The 19,150-nt window shown below is 42.8% G+C and overlaps 1 protein-coding gene across 1 annotated transcript in view; it reads right to left on the bottom strand.

The window, feature by feature from the left end:
- Positions 1–19,150, bottom strand: part of IQGAP1 (IQ motif containing GTPase activating protein 1) — a 72,916-nt gene that overhangs the window by 29,729 nt on the left and 24,037 nt on the right. The window contains exons 3-13 of the mRNA XM_078862294.1: positions 17,837–17,993; positions 16,074–16,151; positions 15,017–15,093; positions 14,530–14,597; positions 9,718–9,831; positions 7,937–8,115; positions 6,167–6,257; positions 4,619–4,782; positions 4,023–4,110; positions 2,793–2,956; positions 106–266 (exon numbers count right to left, since the gene is read on the bottom strand). Coding sequence (XP_078718420.1) covers positions 106–266; positions 2,793–2,956; positions 4,023–4,110; positions 4,619–4,782; positions 6,167–6,257; positions 7,937–8,115; positions 9,718–9,831; positions 14,530–14,597; positions 15,017–15,093; positions 16,074–16,151; positions 17,837–17,993 — 1,341 coding nt within the window. The remainder of the gene's footprint in view (positions 1–105; positions 267–2,792; positions 2,957–4,022; positions 4,111–4,618; positions 4,783–6,166; positions 6,258–7,936; positions 8,116–9,717; positions 9,832–14,529; positions 14,598–15,016; positions 15,094–16,073; positions 16,152–17,836; positions 17,994–19,150) is intronic.

Genomic DNA, 19,150 nt, shown 5'->3' with positions numbered 1-19,150 from the left:
CAACATATGGAGGGTGGGATCAGGTGCATGCGCGATGGGGAGTTGAGGTAGTGGGGAAGTGGGGAGCGCGGGTGGGGAGCGCAGGTGGTGAGTGCGGGCGAGTACTTCTGTGTGTTTTCATCCTCCAAGTTGGCCAGGCCAGCGGCGGGACTGGTGAGGCCTTTCCACACGCCTGGCCTGTCGCCCGAGGACAGAGCTTGGTTGATGAGTGCTACCGCTGACAGCATCTCCACTGCCACGTACATCTCCTCGTGGGCCAGCTCGCCCTGCACCGGCGGCACACATTCACACGTTGTCAGAATCGGAACTTTTATTTAGACTGGAAGAGGAATTCACAGATGCCTCTTATGGGCAGGTCAGTAAGGTACAACAGCAAACAATACAAAAACACACTAAAGGAGTGCAAAATAAAGAAAATGGTAAGCACGTCACTAAATACAAATAAATCATGAATTCATTATGTACGCCCGATTTATCAAGATTGAGAATGGCAGCAAAAACAACAACAAAACAGTCCAATGAAATGGCACATTAACATTGAACTACCGAGAAACAGGTAATGATCAAAGTTACAAATCACGTTTGCAAATGTGACTGTATCCGGCACTAATCTTCTGCTTCAGGATATTTTTTAAGGAACATTTACAATGTTAAGGGAGGAAACAAGGTTGCCGTTTTATCATTTGTGACACCCCCGCGCTTATATTCCAATTTCCTAAAATGAAATCCATCTCGTGAGGTCGAAAAATATAAGCAGAATTTGGGCCTGGAAGGCGCTTGGATGAACCATCACCATGACAATTGTCATATGGATGCGTGCGGGGATATGCAGTGGGCAGCAGAGGAGTGTAGTGCTTTGTTTTGTAATTCTATGCTTCAAACGTCTATGCTACCCACCCTTCACCAACCCAGGCTGACCAGTTGAATTAAGTTTGGTAAAAAAAATAACCTCATGACCCACGAGGCATGAAGGATGCCCTCATTGAGCAGTGCACTGACAAAAGGACTTGACGTGTACATTTTCAAATTGAGCCATCAGTGTCATGTCACAGAAGAATATAATCAATTCAAAACTCTTACAAAATCGACAGCCTATCCCCATGTTAGATAAAGGTCTAAACTTCTCAGGTCCCATCAACTGGCTAATATCTGTACTCGGGAGGACACCTTCTCACTCACTACACAGGTTATCTGTTGCATGCCAATCACTCTGAAGACTAATATAGTGGGTTGTAGTTATTGTTGACTGCGTCAAGACCAACTCATTACACTCGAGAACCCAATAGTCAAGCAGTGCTAGTGCAGTTTCCTGATAAAGTGTTACCTCCCAGAGCTACCCACGAACATTCATGACATCTTTTAAAAACACTACGTACATGCAAGTGACAGCATTGGTATCAATTACTCTGTTGGCAAGATGTGCGCAATTACACAAGTGAATTGGTTAATTTTCAGTTACATATTATATCAGTAGTATGCTTTCCACTCAACAGTTTCCGTATTTTAATTAGTTCACCTACATGTAAGCGCCCGAAGAACACCATCGAGTGTCAGGTTATGCGGGTCTGGAACATTTGTCTCCAGTTTTACGCGATGGAAAACATTATTTGGCAATTATTCACACATGTAGGTCGAAACAATGGCAAAAGCACAAACTGTCCAAAACTTAATTGGGTTATTATGTGTCCCTGACACAGACGCACAAGGGTTTACTGTCATACGGCAGTCTGAATAGTGCAAAACTAATCAGTAACCATCAATGCAGATTACATAAAAGCCCTCGCTTTCTGAACTACATTCTTGTTCAACAAAAGCAGCAACTTGAGCTTCAGGATTCTGCAGTTTTCACGTGGTATCATGTGTTGCTTACACGTTGCTCAAACTGCCATCTCACTCGATCAATCCCTTTATTCCCCACGATCAGGCAAGAGGTACAATAGGGGACACTGATATGCATTGTTGCTCCTTATTTGCCCTAAGAATACAACTGTGTGGAGGCAAATTTGTAATTAAAATATACAGCCACAATCGGCACCCTTGAACTTTAAGACGACTGAACTTTCAAGAACCCCCATCCCTCATCCGTCTGTCTCCCCCGGTCTCTGCCCCCCTTTGAGTAGAAGCTCAAGAATGTCCTCTTTTCCTCGAATCCATCAGAGGATTTTGGGTTCGATCGTGTAAATATAAATGTCGCTAAACCCGCCACCACCTAACACAGCCAATTCGTAAGGTTCGTCACGTAAACAAAAGATGCAAACTCGTTACTAGTACAGCACACCGGTGTGCTGGAGAGTATATTCACAACACTGACAATTCCCGTACGACGTTTTGAATTATCAGGCTGTCGCCTGATTATGCTAGATGTAATTCCTGGCGAAACGTAAACTATTTTGAAACTAAACAATTTTTTTATTTTACCAGGTAAGGCTCAATGAATAGCTCTTTTTCATAAGGGACCTGGCTACAAATGATAGCTCAATGAAGTGGCTTCATGAAGACAGATACGGCAGCCAGATACTCAAAACGCATGTTCCTAAATATGCAAGGAAAAACCAGAGGACCCGAGGAAAAATCCACACGACCACGGGGAGAGACACCACAAGCTCCAAATATACAGGCGTCAGGGTCGTGATTGAAACCCACAACCTCCTGTATACCGGGCTTGGAAGTTAACATGTAGCCAGCGTGGCTCCTTTCTCGCCACCATCTAGGGATCGCTGTACTTTGAGGTGCGTGTCCTGCACGGCCATCCGGGGATGGCTGTGCTGTGGCGGTGCGTGCGCCCTGCTCACGGAGGGGCTCTGTGTCTGCAGCGCGGCCAGCTCGCTCTGGTAGAGGTCGGCGGCAAAGGGATGCACGTCGGGCAGCTGTGCCTCCGACTGCATGAGCGCGACGACGGTGTCGGCCGCCACGCCGCGCCGGATCACCTCGTTGCAGTGAGATATGGCCTTCAGCTCTGCAGAGTGCAGCACATAAACACACAAACACGAAGATCCCCACTCCCCGTTAAGCTTCATAGATCGTTGGGGCAAGTACTGTTAAGCAAGCAACTTGTTCTTCATTCATAAGGCTGATGTAGATGCAGAGCAACAACTACAATTTCACATTCAAGTGGTCAAGCCAGATAACCCCATCAGGAGCAGTGGAGTGACTTGCCGAGATGGGAGTGAATGATGGCAGCCTTCACGTGGCCCCCTCTGTTAAGTGACAATTCACCATGAATGCAATCGACGTGGCGACCGAACATCAATCTCCCGGTCTCCAGGGCAACAATAAAAGTGACCAACTGTAAAGGTTCAGTAGTTGACGGGATTGGGTGTGGGGTCAGGACCACACGAAGTTGGCTCTTGCCTTCCCCGCACTGCTCATGCTTTACATGCCACACAAGGTTCGCAATTATGCTGGAGTCAACCTAGTGGAGGTCCAGAATAGGAGCAGACACCACTTTCCCACCAATGGTATCCATGGCTGGGATTGGATCTCCGGGGTCTTCGTACTTTTTTCCATTCGAAAGGATTCTTGGTAAACTTGCAAAGAGCAAACGAGGAGGTTTGGAGGATATTAAAAATACTCAAGACAGCTGTCTCCCAGCATTTGTGTTTTTTTTACATACTGCACTAGAATGTTAAGTTTTCTCACACGTGTGGTACAGATAAACACCGATGCAAATGACTAATGAGCAATTCTCGGCAGCAAACACACTGGATGTAGTGTGCACTGCCAGGTCCCTCCTACCCATCATGCCTAAATGCACTTGCACACATGCACGGGGGAAAAAACACAGGTCTCTCTAACAACGGGAAGGAATAAAAAGTCAAGACCAACCACAACACCCATTAGCCACTAAGCGGTAGTGACGTCACCACGGTGCTAATAGCAAAGGCCTGAGGTACTCGGTCTGAGGCCACGTGAAGCGTCAAAGGTTCGCCACATAAAATGTAATAGATACATACAGATAATGGATTACACGCTCGTGCTATTCCAATGCCAAGTGGAACAGGAAGGTTGGGAGAGGGACTCACTTTGCTTGTGGCGAGATGACTCCTCATTGGCAATTCTGACTCCAGATTGCAGCTCATCCTTGCTCAGGGGTTCGAAAGAACCCGACTCCTGCAATCAGGTGGCAAATATGATTACGAATTAAAACAGTTTTTAACACAGCTGCTGTTGCAAATATAATGCCGCAATAATTTCGTTCTGTTTGTACAACCAACTTTAAACACGTAATTTTTACGTTCACTTGGAACATGCACCGTTACAGCATTCGGCGTTTTGGTTAAACACGACCTTTAAAGCAATTAAAAGGGCAAATCCTTTTAGATCCAAATACATTCGGAAGAAGGCATCAATCAAACCTGGGTAAAATGGATAAGTAATTTGTATGTATGTTGAACTTCTTTCGCACCGTACGTAGCTTACCGTGCTTATCGGATTTGCGGGGAAGGACAACAATCTAATGGTCACTTTGATGCAGAATGCATAATCTGTTTGTCAAACTCCCACGCAAGAAACAAAACATTTCGGCAACAGGAAGTGCTGCTGCCGCCACCAAAACAACTGGAATAGAACGTTTTAACAAGACGCGCTGGCGAAAGTGCACGGGAAAACCGGCACGCACCTGCCCTTTCAGCTGACGATCACTGCTCAGCTGCTCCAGGTACCAGGGCGAGTTCTGGGACTGGACCCCAGTGAGGGCCAGTGCCTGCAGTTTGAGCGCCAGGATCATGGCTTCCTCGTCTCGCTTCTCCAAGGCTTCGTCCACCTGCTCCAAAGCGGCTTGCACTGAAGAGTCGCGCGCGCGAGTGCGTACGTGCAGAAGGGCACGGGGAGCAAGGGAGTGGTCGTCAACAACAGTGACTTGTCTCACGACGCCGCCACCGCTGCTCCCTCGGATGAATGCGCGCAATAAATGTGTAACAAAGTAACTTAATAAGTCTATTGCGTTGTAGAGGAAATCTGCGCACACTCGCATGTGGGTGCTCGAATCGGCCACGTACACGATGGCGCAACAGTCGCACAGCAGCACCAGTGAAAGTGAGAGTAATCTAATTACAGTCCTTCTGCTTAGGCAGAACAACAAGGTGCACATCAGCTTTGACAACACACACGAAAAGCAATCACGATGAATGCATATTTAACCACCTGTCTCAATAACTTGTAAGCAGATGACAACGGAAACGTACAAGATTTTGAAAGTAAATTGTATCTTTACAGATGAAAATGTATCCCGCAAGTTAAAGCCAACTAACTTTAGCGATGAGCGTTAATGGAGAAATGGCTGCCTGTGTTATCAGGCACACGCCACCACCAAGGTCAACGCGAACCCCACAAGAAACCCAACAAAAGACGGTCACAATACAAAGAGAGAACTCTGTCAACCAAGAAATGTGACAATATTAACCATCAAAATAAATTATCATTCGTCTCCCAAGATGTAAAAGCATCGTTAATCTGTGCGATGGATAGAGCCACCTACTGCTCCCCTTAGAGAATGCGTAAACTTTTGCTTACCCGCAGTAATTCGTTTCACTCAGAGTTTTGTAGAGTGCTTCCCACGTGAGCTTATTACAAAAACACACACCTATCGGCACATCGTTGCAGTAAACAATGCACCACAGGTGTGCGCGTATGCCTGTGCAGACACACCGCTAGCCATCGGCACAGCAGATGCCTGCAGCCAGACCAGCACGGACCAGATTTCTGACCGACCTTTCCGTTCACAGTCTAGCACGGCGGCGTTGTAGTAACACGACGCCGCAGCTGTAAAACATTAGCTTGGTTCTGTTTAACTCACGATGGAATAATCCACTGCAATTTTCTTCACCCCGCCGCACAGGGCCAGCATGTATTAGGTGCGTTGGTATAATCTAACCACGTGCTATGTCCATGGAGCCATTTTTCGCCCTCACGTTCTGCTGTAACGTTCTGACCCTGTGCCCCGACTGGACATCTGTGAAAAAGCGCTCATAGCCAATCGGATTCGTTCAGTATCACTCGATATTCTGATTCCAATCATTGTCAGTTCACTTGGATACGTTTCAATGTTTGTACACTTGTTTTTTTTATACCCAAGAAGGCACTTACCATGTCTATATACAGCATCTTGATTGTTAGATGAAGGAGTTACTACACATCCCGTGCGTGAACCTTGAAGTTATCTACTCACTGTTGACTTTGTTGATGTTGCCCTGGATTTCGGCTTGAGTCAGCAGTTCCTCGTATACATCTCTCTCTTTGCTGGAGGAATCCGACATCGACTGCAAACCAATTATTAATAGCATCATTAATAAGTTAAGTAGCGGATTTATAAGTGCAGTATTTTGATTGACCAATTAGGTGGTCTGATTTGCCAAAATACCAATTATCTTATAACCTCAAATGGAGATCTGTTGAACAATCACTCACGATTTTCTTCATTAAAAATTTGCATTTGCTGTCATTTATGTTGCAAAAATTGCGAAAGTAAAGTTCCTCAATAACTTGATGATATACATTGGGCTTTTTCACATTCACAATCCCTTAGTTGATTGAACCAATGGAGAAAAAAGCATGTGAGTTGGAATTACATTCTACACTCGCGGAATATAATCTGTCGTATATGTTCATTTGTGGCCTGGATGCTGGCCTGCTGAAACCAAAACTATAAGCCACAACATCTTTAATTTTTCCTCAAGGCATTGTGACCATAAAGCAGTCCTATACAGAAATGCAGTGCATGCAACATGGATGTGACATCACCTATATGGTGAGCGTTGCGTTCAATTGCACACATCGCACCGGATGGGTTTTGTCAAAAGCAGTTTGCAAGCATGCAAGAAACCTGGTCATATGACTACCTCTCTGCCAACAAGACAGCTATCAATTCCTATACAAATGCCTACCCTATCATGGTCATAGATAATAACTGTACCATTTTAAATTTTTCGTCAAAATGTCACGTGTATCATAGGGACGCTAAAAATGAAAACTCAAACTTTATAATCTACATTGAAAACTCATTATATATTGAAAATGCATTTCTTTAGAACTGCGTTTTATTTAGTGTGTTGTCCTTCCCCCGCACCTCCAATTAGCACGGTTGGCTATGTCCGGCGTGAACATACGCACATTACACATTCGTTTTTTCAGCATGCTGTGGGCATCTACAACTAAATTTATGTTGAAAAGTAAAAAAATGACCACATCCCTATTGAGCTACACTTGAAATGCACAGGAGCCACATGCAGCTCTCAAGCTGCCGATTTGACCATCCCTGTTACATATTGTTGATTTAGTTATGTAAACCCCATTTGTCTGTACCAACTGTACCAGTAAATACAGGAAGTGATGTCACACACATTGCATGCAGAAGCTGTTGCTGCCTCACACTGAATAACGTGGACAAGGCCTTGGTTCTCAATCCATGCAAAGTCATTTGTTAAAGCTAAACAATACAAGAACTGTAAAGGGGGTCACTGCCTACTTAAAATATGATTTGATGAATCAAAACAGCGTTTGTTTTACTACATAGTGGCACTGAACCTCAGCAACAGGTTAACAGGTTACAGGATACAAGATTGTTACTCTTTCACTCCTTCCCTTTCCTTCTTCCCCCACTCTCCATTACCTCTAATTTTATTTCCTCATTAACACTGGATGTGAACCGCTATTGCGTCTCCGTAATTACTAAGCGATGCTTATATCAACAATGTGACATGTACGTTGTCAAAACATTTTCACTTTTCAAAAGTTTTTCAAACCACAAAAAAAAGGTTGACGCCATAAAGTGTGTTAGGTCGCAGAACATTTTCCCTAAGTGTAGGGTAAGCCATCATAGTACCACTCTCATTGAACAGAGGCTATTAACAAGTGGGCGAACCGTGCAGGTTGACAGCACTGATGGCTTAAACCCTCATGGAAACGTGAAGACGAAAAGGGGGCAAGAGCAGCGCATCACCTTATTGCGGGCATTGGTGGCCTTGTCCTGCTTGGCGTGCAACAGCGTCTCCTGGTAGACCGGTGACAGCGGCTCGTTCAGGTTAACCAGCATGGCATTGGGGTTGCGCAGTGCCACCATGGTCTCCTTGGCCACGCCATGATCGATCGCCTCGTTAATGGCAATCACGGCCGCGTGCACTGCAAGCAGACACCAGACGCACCATTTGTGCGTGTCCGTGTATGAACAACATGTGCTGAGCAAATGTTCAGTCGTGTATTATATTCCAGCAACTGGGTTGCGGGGACGAGCGATCTAAACTGCGCTCAGCAAATGTCTACCATCATAAAGTCTGATATTCAGTATATTTACAAGATTACCGATGAACGAACACAAGAATAGGTTTTCCCTTTTTTCTGGCAACAAATCAGGTGTTGAGATGTTAAAACACCAAACTGAAACCTTTGACAAGGAATCATGTCTGCATTAACCACAATACTTGTGGTCAGAATGCAAAACAAAAAACCTACTCTGATAATAAATGCATTGTCTTTGAAACTGATTGGTCCACACCAGACAGCTTTATTTTGAGCCTAGCCCCAAACGGTGCTAGACCAGAGGACGCCAAAAGGCATCCTCTGGTCTAAGGCAAAGGAGGTCCCATGATGTAGCTGCTCACCCCAAGCTCTCATTACTCTGATATTACTTGGCTTTGTGCTGTACGCCTTTTGGTGTCCTCTGGTCCAACACCGTTTGAGACTAGGCTCAAAATAAAGCTCTGGTATGGACCAATCCGTTGAAAAGACAATGCATATATTATCAGAGTATGTTTTTTGTTTTCATTCTGACCACAAGTATTGCGGTTGGTTAATGCAGACATGATTCTTTGTAAAAGGTTTCAGTTTGGTGTTTTAACATCTCAACACCTGCTTTGTTGTCAGAATAAAGGGGAAAACCTATTATCATATTTTGGTACTGGCAAAGAAGGTCCCATAATGATGAACTAACTAACACGTTATACATTTGCGTTCAATCAGAATAATTGCGTGGGCATATTGTGTATGTACACGTTTTTTTTTATTTTTAAGCATGGCACAAATTCATGGCTTTTTCTGTATTTCTATTCTCATTTGGATTTTACAAATGCATCAGTAGACAATTTTAAGGGAACCAGTAAGCTACGTATTACTATGCTTAGGAAAGATTGTGTCCATCTATCCAAGCACAACTCGCATTAAAAAAACTATAGAATCCATAAACAAATAATGCAGCCTACCACACTGCTGAAAATATGGATGGGGAGATTATTCACAAAAACATGTTTCTTTCATTTGAAATGAAATGGATACGTGCAGCGCAATTAACGCACATGCAATGCCCCCATTAACCACAGAGAGCGCCATTGCTCATTTGTTACACGCTGACGAAGTGTATCTTTGGAAGTGCTTGTATGCGTTCACCTCCTTGCAAGTTCTTAATCTCGTAGTCATCACCCTAACACAACGGAGGGCTCCGAAAAATAGTCTGGATATCCAGGCTGATAATGTGCACGTTGGCATTTGGCAGTACTTAGTGGGTGAGTCACTGCAAAAGCAGTGATTTCCATAACCACTGACTGAAAATAAATGAAAACTGAAAGGATTAAATGCACGACTGCCCAGCATTAAAACAGAAACATAACTGACAAACGAACACTCTGAATAACAAAACTCGACATACAACAATACATTTGCAAAGACTTCTGAAATGCACAAGGAAACAGTCCCTGTAAGACAACTGTGCCAGTGGAGGGAGACACGTACGTGCAGCCTCGTCCACAGACAGCTCGTTGGCCAGGATTCCGCCGATCTTGCTGAATGCCGGCATTTGAATGCCGTACTTTTCCAGCTCCTTGCGCATGTTGTTGATCTCCTCCTCTGTGAACACAACGGTCATGGCCATGAGCACAGAGCTCTGAAATTACACACACACGCACACGCGCGCGCACGCGCACAACCATTTAAATGCTCAATTGAAATTTGGGCCATTGCTTGAAATATCTGCCGATTATATACAATATACACGTTTGTTATGAGGCATTCAGACGAGTTTTTATGATATGCGATATCTGATCAAGTGGGCTTGTGCAGGACATGTCACTTAGAAGTGATGAGAGCCAGTGAGGGAGACTAAATGTTGAGTGACAGTCAAATAAGGAAAATACATCCAAGAGGATGTCCACCGTGGAGATGGAGCGATGAGATTGTGTCCAGGTGCTGGATGACTTGTTCATTCATTCATTGGACAGTGAGGGATGGCGATGGCTTAGAGGGATCTTCTCATCCAGCAGTGGATTGATCATGGCAATGAGGACGATATGATCAGTCATCATCCGAATACAAAGTCTTTCAAATAATGGCAGAGATATACCCTTTCAAGGATACTTTAGAACATTGCGATGTAAAAACTGATTCTTACAATAGCCAGCTTCACACTAAGAACACAGCAACAACAGCTGAAAAACTAACATATGAAAACGAATTTTAAGGGTATCAAAACAGAAATTTGTTGTGGGATGGGATTTGTAAGGCTATAATTTGTGCATAATAAAGGCATTCTCTTTTCGAATACTTGCTTTTAAAACATTTTATTTGTAATTTTAGACCAGTCTCACAGTAACATGTGTCTACAGACTGCATAGAAAATAAAATGGCAAGAAGGAGTGACACCTCACAATTCCGGGTCCAAACTGGCTCGAGCCAAACTAAGCTGGGTAACTCATGCACGTGTCACATGACATTATCAGCTGCTGCCAGATTGTGGAAATTGCGCGTGTGCTCATCTGAAGACAAGCACGCACATCCAGTGCAACCACCATGCAAGTGTAAATGTCACCTGTCTTGCCACGTCAAAGCTGTAATTTTCGCATACCCAATTACAATGCGACACACGAATGTTAGTAAATAAACAGGCTGTCCATTATAGACTTTCAAAAAAGACAGAGATGACCGGGTGACTACCCAAGACGTTGGGTTCAAATTCTGAATAGCACTCACGTTCGCACCGTGATTTCAAGTGTAGCGAGCCCACGGTCTCAGCCCAGTCGCAAATGAGCGCGTGAAAAATACCAATCGCGTAAAATGTCGTTCAATTTATTTCGTGCATTTCAGCTGCGGGTATTAAAGGTTTTTGTTGGTTTACTGGCATGCAGTGGAAACTCTTCCTGAAAGGTATGAAGAAGTGCAATCTCGAGTGTTGGGTGGCTAGCCTCTTGAAGTGACACTTGGGATTAGTTTGCCATCGTCCAGAGCTGATTACTTAGTAATGTATTAACCTGCAGACTGAGAATTCTGAAAGCGTGTTCATCTCATCACATGACCCAAGTGGGAATTCAAATTTTTGTTCAAATGAGCAGAACTATGATGTGACAATATGTACAATTTTAATTTGAAGAACTATCAACAATTCCGTGTATTAAAAAAAATGCTCGTGACAATAGCTGTATGTTTTATCAATGAGATGTTTGTAGTTCAATACACAATTAGTCCACTGAAGGTACCGTTCAAATAATTTTAAATCCAACACCACCAATCCTGTTGTCCTTATCGAGCTCAAAGCTCTAAACATTTACGATCGCTACCCAAGGCTGGGTTGATGCATTAATATCACGTACTGTATACCAGTAAAAAAACAAACAGCATTGGGAAATCGGGCAACTTTGGAGTTTATGTCTCCATAGAGAAGTCAAGTTGTTGCAGTAAGTGCATTCAGAGTGTTTTCAAAGTGGTGTATGAAGAATTCAATAAGTACTGTATTCCTAAAGTACAGTACTGTACAAATTATAAATCATGTTAGAAACTAGTGTAAGCAGTAGGAGTAAAATATGAATGAATGTATTAAAACATGTCGATGAAAAAGAAGCTGTGAGCACAACTGTGTTATCTGTTCATAACAAGATGAGACAATGGATGTGCCTCAACAGCTGCATTAAAATTGTATGAAAATGTGTTTTAAAGGCTCAAAACACTAAAAAAAAAATTTCAACTCAGGAGTAAAAATGTTAAGTTGTCCTCATGCACAATTTAATCGAAATGTATTTTCACACCCCCCCCCCCCACTGCTGAATGTTAGTAATTCAACAATCCAATTTGACAACGAAATAAAATAAAAATGTCCCAAGCCAACTGCTTAGCCCTTGCAACCGTCATTCTATTAATGGTAAATTGCCAGTGACTAAGTAACATTCATACACCCAGTGCTTTTACTGTGGCAGGAAGCCCCCCCCCACCCCCAGTATGTGTGGGTGGTAGTAGCCATGGGTGTGGGAGGGGAGTGCGGCTCTGTCTAACTTAATTCCTTCCTTGAGTCTAACCAGGCTTAACTCCAGACGTGTATCTATGTGGGGCAGCAAACGGTGATGTCACCGGCATTACAGACTTACAGATTGTCGCTTTTGTGGGCCGTGAGCCACAATGAGCTTTTGCCACAGCTGCAGTACATTTGTGAATAGGTAACTATTTTCTACTGCTCGTATTGATACCTTTGCACAGAGCTAGGCTTGGGGAGAGTGTTACACGTTTTAGTTAATTCCTTTATTATGTGCTTGTTGTTTGTCATTCGTAACTCCACAATATAAAAATACTGTAATTAATATTTAATATGAACGTTTGCCAGCTGTACAAATGTCTTCTCCGTTACATGTGCATCGATGTATCTATGCTGTAGACACACACATAGGCTACGTACAAGCACATTACATACATAAAATGGTGTAGGAAAAGTATGTTTTGCTTGGATTGAATAACTAACGTTTTATTTCAATTGCCTAACACCTCAGCAATAAAGAGCCTAGCTCAGATTAGACCCGGATCAAGGACACCCAGAAGCCAGCCAGTGATGACTTAGCAGAGGTAACATGAAAGGCACGGTGTATCCTGGGCAGGGCTGAACCCGGTTACAGCAGGATTGAGCAGATCCCATCTAGAAAAAAAAACGATCAGCTGCACTTGCAAATGCTTTTTGTCAATAGGCGCCCAGAGCAACACATCATGCCCTTTGACACTCCAGACTAAATAAAGCCTCTGCACTACTGTACAGGGGGGTCAGGTCGGGGTAGCCACATCAAAGTATTTTGTTTATACCAATGCTAACTCGCACTCGTTAAAATTATTGGTTATACGCATTCACCGAATTATATAATAGCACCAATTACACGACAAATAACTACGAGACATTGGTGAGGTGCAGTAGAGGGAGTGATGTTTAAACATACAACATATTGGCCATCCTTTTACCGCAATAGTTCCGCGGGTTCCTGCTAGTAACTCTAATATACGATTATTTACCAACTTGTCACGTGGTTGTCCTATGAAATGACGTCAGCCATGGGAATGCGGAATTTCCATAACTCGAGACCACGAAGAAAAAACAAGACTGCTCCTTGGCTTATTGTGAGCAGGGAAACACTGACTTGGCGTCACCCATTACATAAGATGGGGTGCATATACATCCAATATTCACATGATTGTTTTCATCAATGTGATGCTTTTATCATTGAAATACTGTAGTTCTCTTCATGTTTACTCCCCACCCGTGGAGATAAATGTGCCAAAGACACACAATGAGCAATTTGGTGAATACAATGGTTCACGTTTAAGTAAATATGTCTGTTGACCCACGACAAAGTACTTTGTGTTTGGATTCCTTGCAGTGAAACTCTGCACGTGTTCGTGATACGTAAATATTCTAAATCTATGAGCAGTTACAATTTCTCAGAAAACAATCTATTTATACAAAGAGCCTCATTACAGAAAGCTATTATTTTAAAGTGTTAATCGGTTCAGTTACGCAAAGATGATTGTTGTGAACACCGTTATTATATCTGCGTACTCTTTTGCTTGGGTTTAATTTGTATATGCAACAACGTTTTATGATCTGCCTCCTTGTATCACCAAGCCAATGATCAAATCGCCTTGAACGTGCCCAATCTCATCAGCTCTTTGAAGACAAACACAGGATTGAGCCTGGATAGTGCTTGGATGGGTAACAAACATACATATAAAACAGGTGTTCTAAATTTCTACAGGTCGACGTAGCAGCTTCCATGTTGATGTCCTGGCATTTACCAACCTGCACGTAAAAAAATATTCGGGAGGCCCTCATGCAACAGTGGACTAATAAATGAGTTCAAAATGTACACATGTACCACGCCTCCGATTATCACAATTGGCTACGTACGGTGCGAAAGAAGTTCTACATACATCTTACTGGCTGGCTCTCATATGGCTGACACTTTTTCATCTCAACGGCTTCTCATCTGCTTCTAAAAAATATGTGTCCATGTCAACACGTATGATTTTCTTATGAATACACGTCGAATGGTATTGGCCATGACTTGAGGGACCACTTATAAATGAGGACAAGATTTGGCATGGAAGGCATCCTTGGGTTACTGGGGCAAGGGTATGAATTTCTTCATCTGCGGTGTGTGTACACAATTAAATCTTACCACAGCATTTGTGTGCATGCATCAGGTTGTTCAGTGAACACACCACACACACCAAACGAGTTGGGAATGTACTTGGTGCCGAGCACGCAGGTTAAAGAGACACAATTGCCAGCCTTGTTTCACTTACCGGTGAAATTTACTTTCCCATACAGGTCTTGTATCTGGGGTGCAATGCCCAGCTTGAACAAATACAGGCTAGAAAACAGAACATGAGAGCCAGATTAAAGAGGATTATCAATAAATAAGAACATGTTATTTTTTTTACCAAAGTTCTGCTTAGAATGCTTAAGTATTTTGAAAGCAGGAGAACAAACTTTTTCCAGAGAAAAGCCACACAAACAAGGATATCACACTCAAAAACCTATAGATCGGTCGGCGACCTCCACGATGTTATTGCCTTTTACATAACACTTCATAGCACTCAAGTTAAGATTCCACATACGTACACAGCGATGTCTGTGCGATACACCACCACCTTCAAAGTGTTAGATTACAGGCACGTGCAGCCACGTCATGCAAATGTGCACTTGGAAAAAACAGGCAAGACGAATGCAAAGAATGCTGTGGATTTATGCTTCTGCAAAGTGTGGCTTTTTTGTGCCAGCCTTCTTCACCTGAGCGCATGGATGCAGTAGATGGACCGTGGCATGTTTTTCCGGTCGTATATGTCTGTCGTCTCGGGGTAGAAGATCTGGGGAGACAAAAAAAACCACACGCACATTCACGAAATGTATAATGGTGAAGCAAGCGTTCACCAGTAAGATACTTGCCAACAATTTTATTCCGCATAAGATAAAAGTCATGCACTAAACAACACGTGGATATTATATATTGCCACTATTTAGTGCACGATGTTGCCGAATCTGGGTTTATCTATATTACCATGTTTAACCTCTTGAAGGAAGTTCGCGCTTCCATTTCTGTATTTATAAGATCCTAGTGAAAATTTAAAGCTATAAAGTCAATGAATAACAATGTTGAATGGAAACTTAGTAGGTTAAGCAGACCATTTAAATATGTGCATAAAACACATATATATGCATCGTGTAGTTGGCAATTCAACAAGATCAAGTGAATGCTACACACATCAAAGCACAGTATTGTTAGCTAAAAAAACCTTAGACATTGCTGAAGGCACAAGTAGAGCGTTTTGGTCATGGGGAAAGATAATCCCCCTAATTATAACAAAATGCTTCTAATTTGATTGCAATTTAAATCAGATTATTTTGAACTCTTACAGCAAGACCATAAAAACATTTTCTACTGAAGCAATACTGGCATAACGGTTCAGAGAATAGATTTTTTTTTTATTACCATGTAGCTTCAACGCTCTAAGTAGAAAACACATGTAAAATAGTTTAACGTCACATTTTAGCAACTGCACAAAGGCAAAATTACTATTTCAATTGACAGGTATTAATAAGAGTGACTATATTTCATGAATAAAAAATAATTACCCATGAATGGTGGCTTTTTTTTCATATTATAGTTTACAATGCTGAGCACAGGATGAAAAACATAATGCAGCCTCATCTCTCTCTTCCATGTGCTCTGAACAACATATTAGAGGCACGGCCCATCACACACACCCACAGCAGACAGCTGTGCAAGCAAGTGGATTGGCTCTCTCAGGGTGTTGTTGGGGCAAGGGTCAACTTGCCCGTCGCTCACCTTGGGCAGACCGATGGCTTCCATGGCTCGAAGCCAGTGGATGATGTTGTCAGTGTGTCGAAAATGCAGTCCCATGGCCTGCATGCAATATAAGGCAAGCACAGGCAGTCGCACAATTAAGCTCTTGTGGCTTCTGTACGTGCCACCGAGGGGGTTCATTTAGCAAAAAACAGGATAACCGCAGCCAATGCTTTCCACACTGCCACAATCCTCAGGCTGTTATTGTCTTGTATTATGCTCATTATCTGGCGATGCTGCATTGGCAGTGGCACACAAGCACAAATAACAAAAAACTCAACATTTGTGAAGAGGACTGCCTTCAGGATACATATTCTATTTACATGATATGAAGAAGAGTCATTGCCTGAAACATCTATTTTATAATTTTCCTGTTCAGACAGTGTTTTTGGCTAATTTGTGAGTGCCTTCTTCCAAGCAAACGGTGCCTCTTCCTTAAGATGGCAAATCGCAGGACATTCTGCAGTACCCACAGCGATTGAGCCAATTTGGGTACAAAATTGTTTGTTTTGAAATATCATCCTGTAGATAAATGGCAATGTGTGTTTCATCCCAATAGATGAGCAGTGCCCAGAGCTTTACAATGACACCATTGTGCCCATCACATGTATCATCCAATTACAGTCAGCCAAGGGGGGGATTTCCGGCAGAAAATGTGTCTCGGGCATTGGCCTAGAGCCAAGAGGGTTTTAAGTGACATACTTAGGCAAATACAATCTTCAATAGGAGCAATTTTCTTTTTAAGTGCATAACAAGCATCCCCTGAACTGATTATTGCAAGTGCTCGATCGCTAGAGGTTAATAAGGTAGGCTCTCTTTAGTTGAATAAAATGTGGTAAGGTTAGTCTTGTTCAATGTTGTACTCCAACTACATTTGACATAGAAATTAATAAATTTTCAAGTATCCCCACACGCAAATTAGCATAGGATGGTGTTCTTGGTAAACCAGAGCTGGTGGTGAAACTCCACATTCCAGTGGCGGGGACCAGTCTATCCACAAAACCAATGTTGACATTCCATAACGCATTTAATTAACCGTTAGTAAATTACTCAACTGTCATTCTGTACATCACAAATGCCTCATCGGGTAAATGTTTATGTATTTGTTGACTTATGAACATTTTTAATAATTTGGCCCAAGAATACATTTCTAGGTGGATTGTGCCTTGTTCTCACAGGGAACATATATTCCCACAATGCAATGCGCCAAGCAACATTATAACTTTACTGTGACTCAATAGCTATTATTAAGTAACTATTCACATGCCAAAAAAAAATTGCCATCTGAAAACATTTTGTACATTTAATTCTCATCAGGCCCCATGGTGTAAAGTGCAGTCTTCAATATTTATTTACTCTATATCTGGCCTCGCCAATTAATTGCGATGGGTACGGTTGGCTTCATAAGGTGTAAAAGAAGTTCAACATACATTGTGCTATGAAGAAGGGCCAGTGGTCCAAAACGTGGCCTATTATAGAAATGTGTTCGTCTAAGGCAGTGTTATTGAGGAAAGCGTTATTTTTTTTAAACTGTGCTTGTGCACCACTTCCAACATAGCATCACCACATAATATATTTAAATTCTGGACTCGTGGTTCAACTAAAGGTTGTTCAGCATCCTTTTTTACTGCAGGCTAAGTAAGAGACAGCTTGGGGACTTTACAATGTCACAATATATACACTGTTAGGTTTTGATGTGACACAAGTCTGCTCTGAAGCAGACGACAGTGCGGTGGAATAGGTGCCTTGTAGCGCGTCTGCTCTTTGTCGTAGATCTTCCTCAGTGACACGACTTCCGGAGCGAAGAAGTTCCCCAGCTTGGAGAGGAAGACGCCATTCATGAGACCCTCCTCCAGTTCGGTGGTTGGGGGGAGCTCCTCATTGAGGCACGCTTCCATCCACCTGTGCGCATGCACACACAGCAGCAACATGCTGATGAGCCTCCCTTTTTCTACATTTTTACGAGGTTGCACTCATTGCACATAAAAGTGCTTTCTCCCACAAATGAACGACAATACCATGCCGATGTAGTCAAGGAGCATAAATCATCACGCGAACTCCGGTCACCCTCGGATCATCGTTTGGCTAGCAATCGAACAAAGACGGTCACCGTATCGCACACTTTCAGATGGACGTGCTTCTGCTGCTGTCTGGAATGCTCTTGCTTCCGATACTAGGAAGCCACTGGAGCTATGCACTTTTAAATCTAGATGAAGAACTACTTTCTTTAAAGCTACTTTGTGTTTAGTTTGTTGTCCTTTCCCGCACCTCCGATTAACATGGTTGGCTACGTACGGTGCGAAAGAAGTTCAACATATATGCATACATACATGTATTTAAAAAATAATTTTATCCCGACTGTCAGTCAGGGAAAAGCATCAATTCAGTAAAACTCTTCGTGCTAGAGAATAACCTAGGAAAGTGGACACCACAGAGCAAGTGGCTTCTGGTGCAGATGCAGAAGGTGGGGAACAACACTTTCCCACATCCCCTCCCCCCCCACCGAGACTAATGTTCATTGTGTTCCAGTCAAGTCCTATTATTTTAATTCTCAGATATGGAATTAAGCTAAATTATGTGCAGAACCAATTTAATGGGCATGTGTTTTTGTGTAGTCACTGGTCACTGACCGAGGCCATCAACGAACTCCACTTGAAACCCACGAGGCTATTTAACCAAAACCGTTTTCACAGCTCCAATAATCATTACCAAGCATCATGGGTTACTGTCCTGAAAGCGAGCACAACATAAATAAATGTTCCCATGCTCGAACTCGTGTGGAACAAAGCTCATATCAATTGCAGCCCTGAGACAGGACAATACATTGCACATTACTATGGCAAAATCCAATATCTTCATTAAAAAAAACCTGTCATGACGACCCACAAGATGGTACTCAATTTAAGGGCACCCAGAGGGATGAAGGGCTAGAAATTAAATTCACGACCTATCAAATGTGTCACTGTGCCACTTGGCCAGATTGTAAACTTAGCAGTGGGGGGGAGGTGGGGTGTTTAATGTCAATACACACTAAATAACGAATAGTCCAGTGTTTTTTT

Source organism: Lampetra fluviatilis, chromosome 13 (genome assembly GCF_964198595.1).
Source record: "Lampetra fluviatilis chromosome 13, kcLamFluv1.1, whole genome shotgun sequence".
NCBI lineage: Eukaryota > Metazoa > Chordata > Hyperoartia > Petromyzontiformes > Petromyzontidae > Lampetra > Lampetra fluviatilis.
This window is presented reverse-complemented; position numbering and strand designations above follow the sequence as displayed.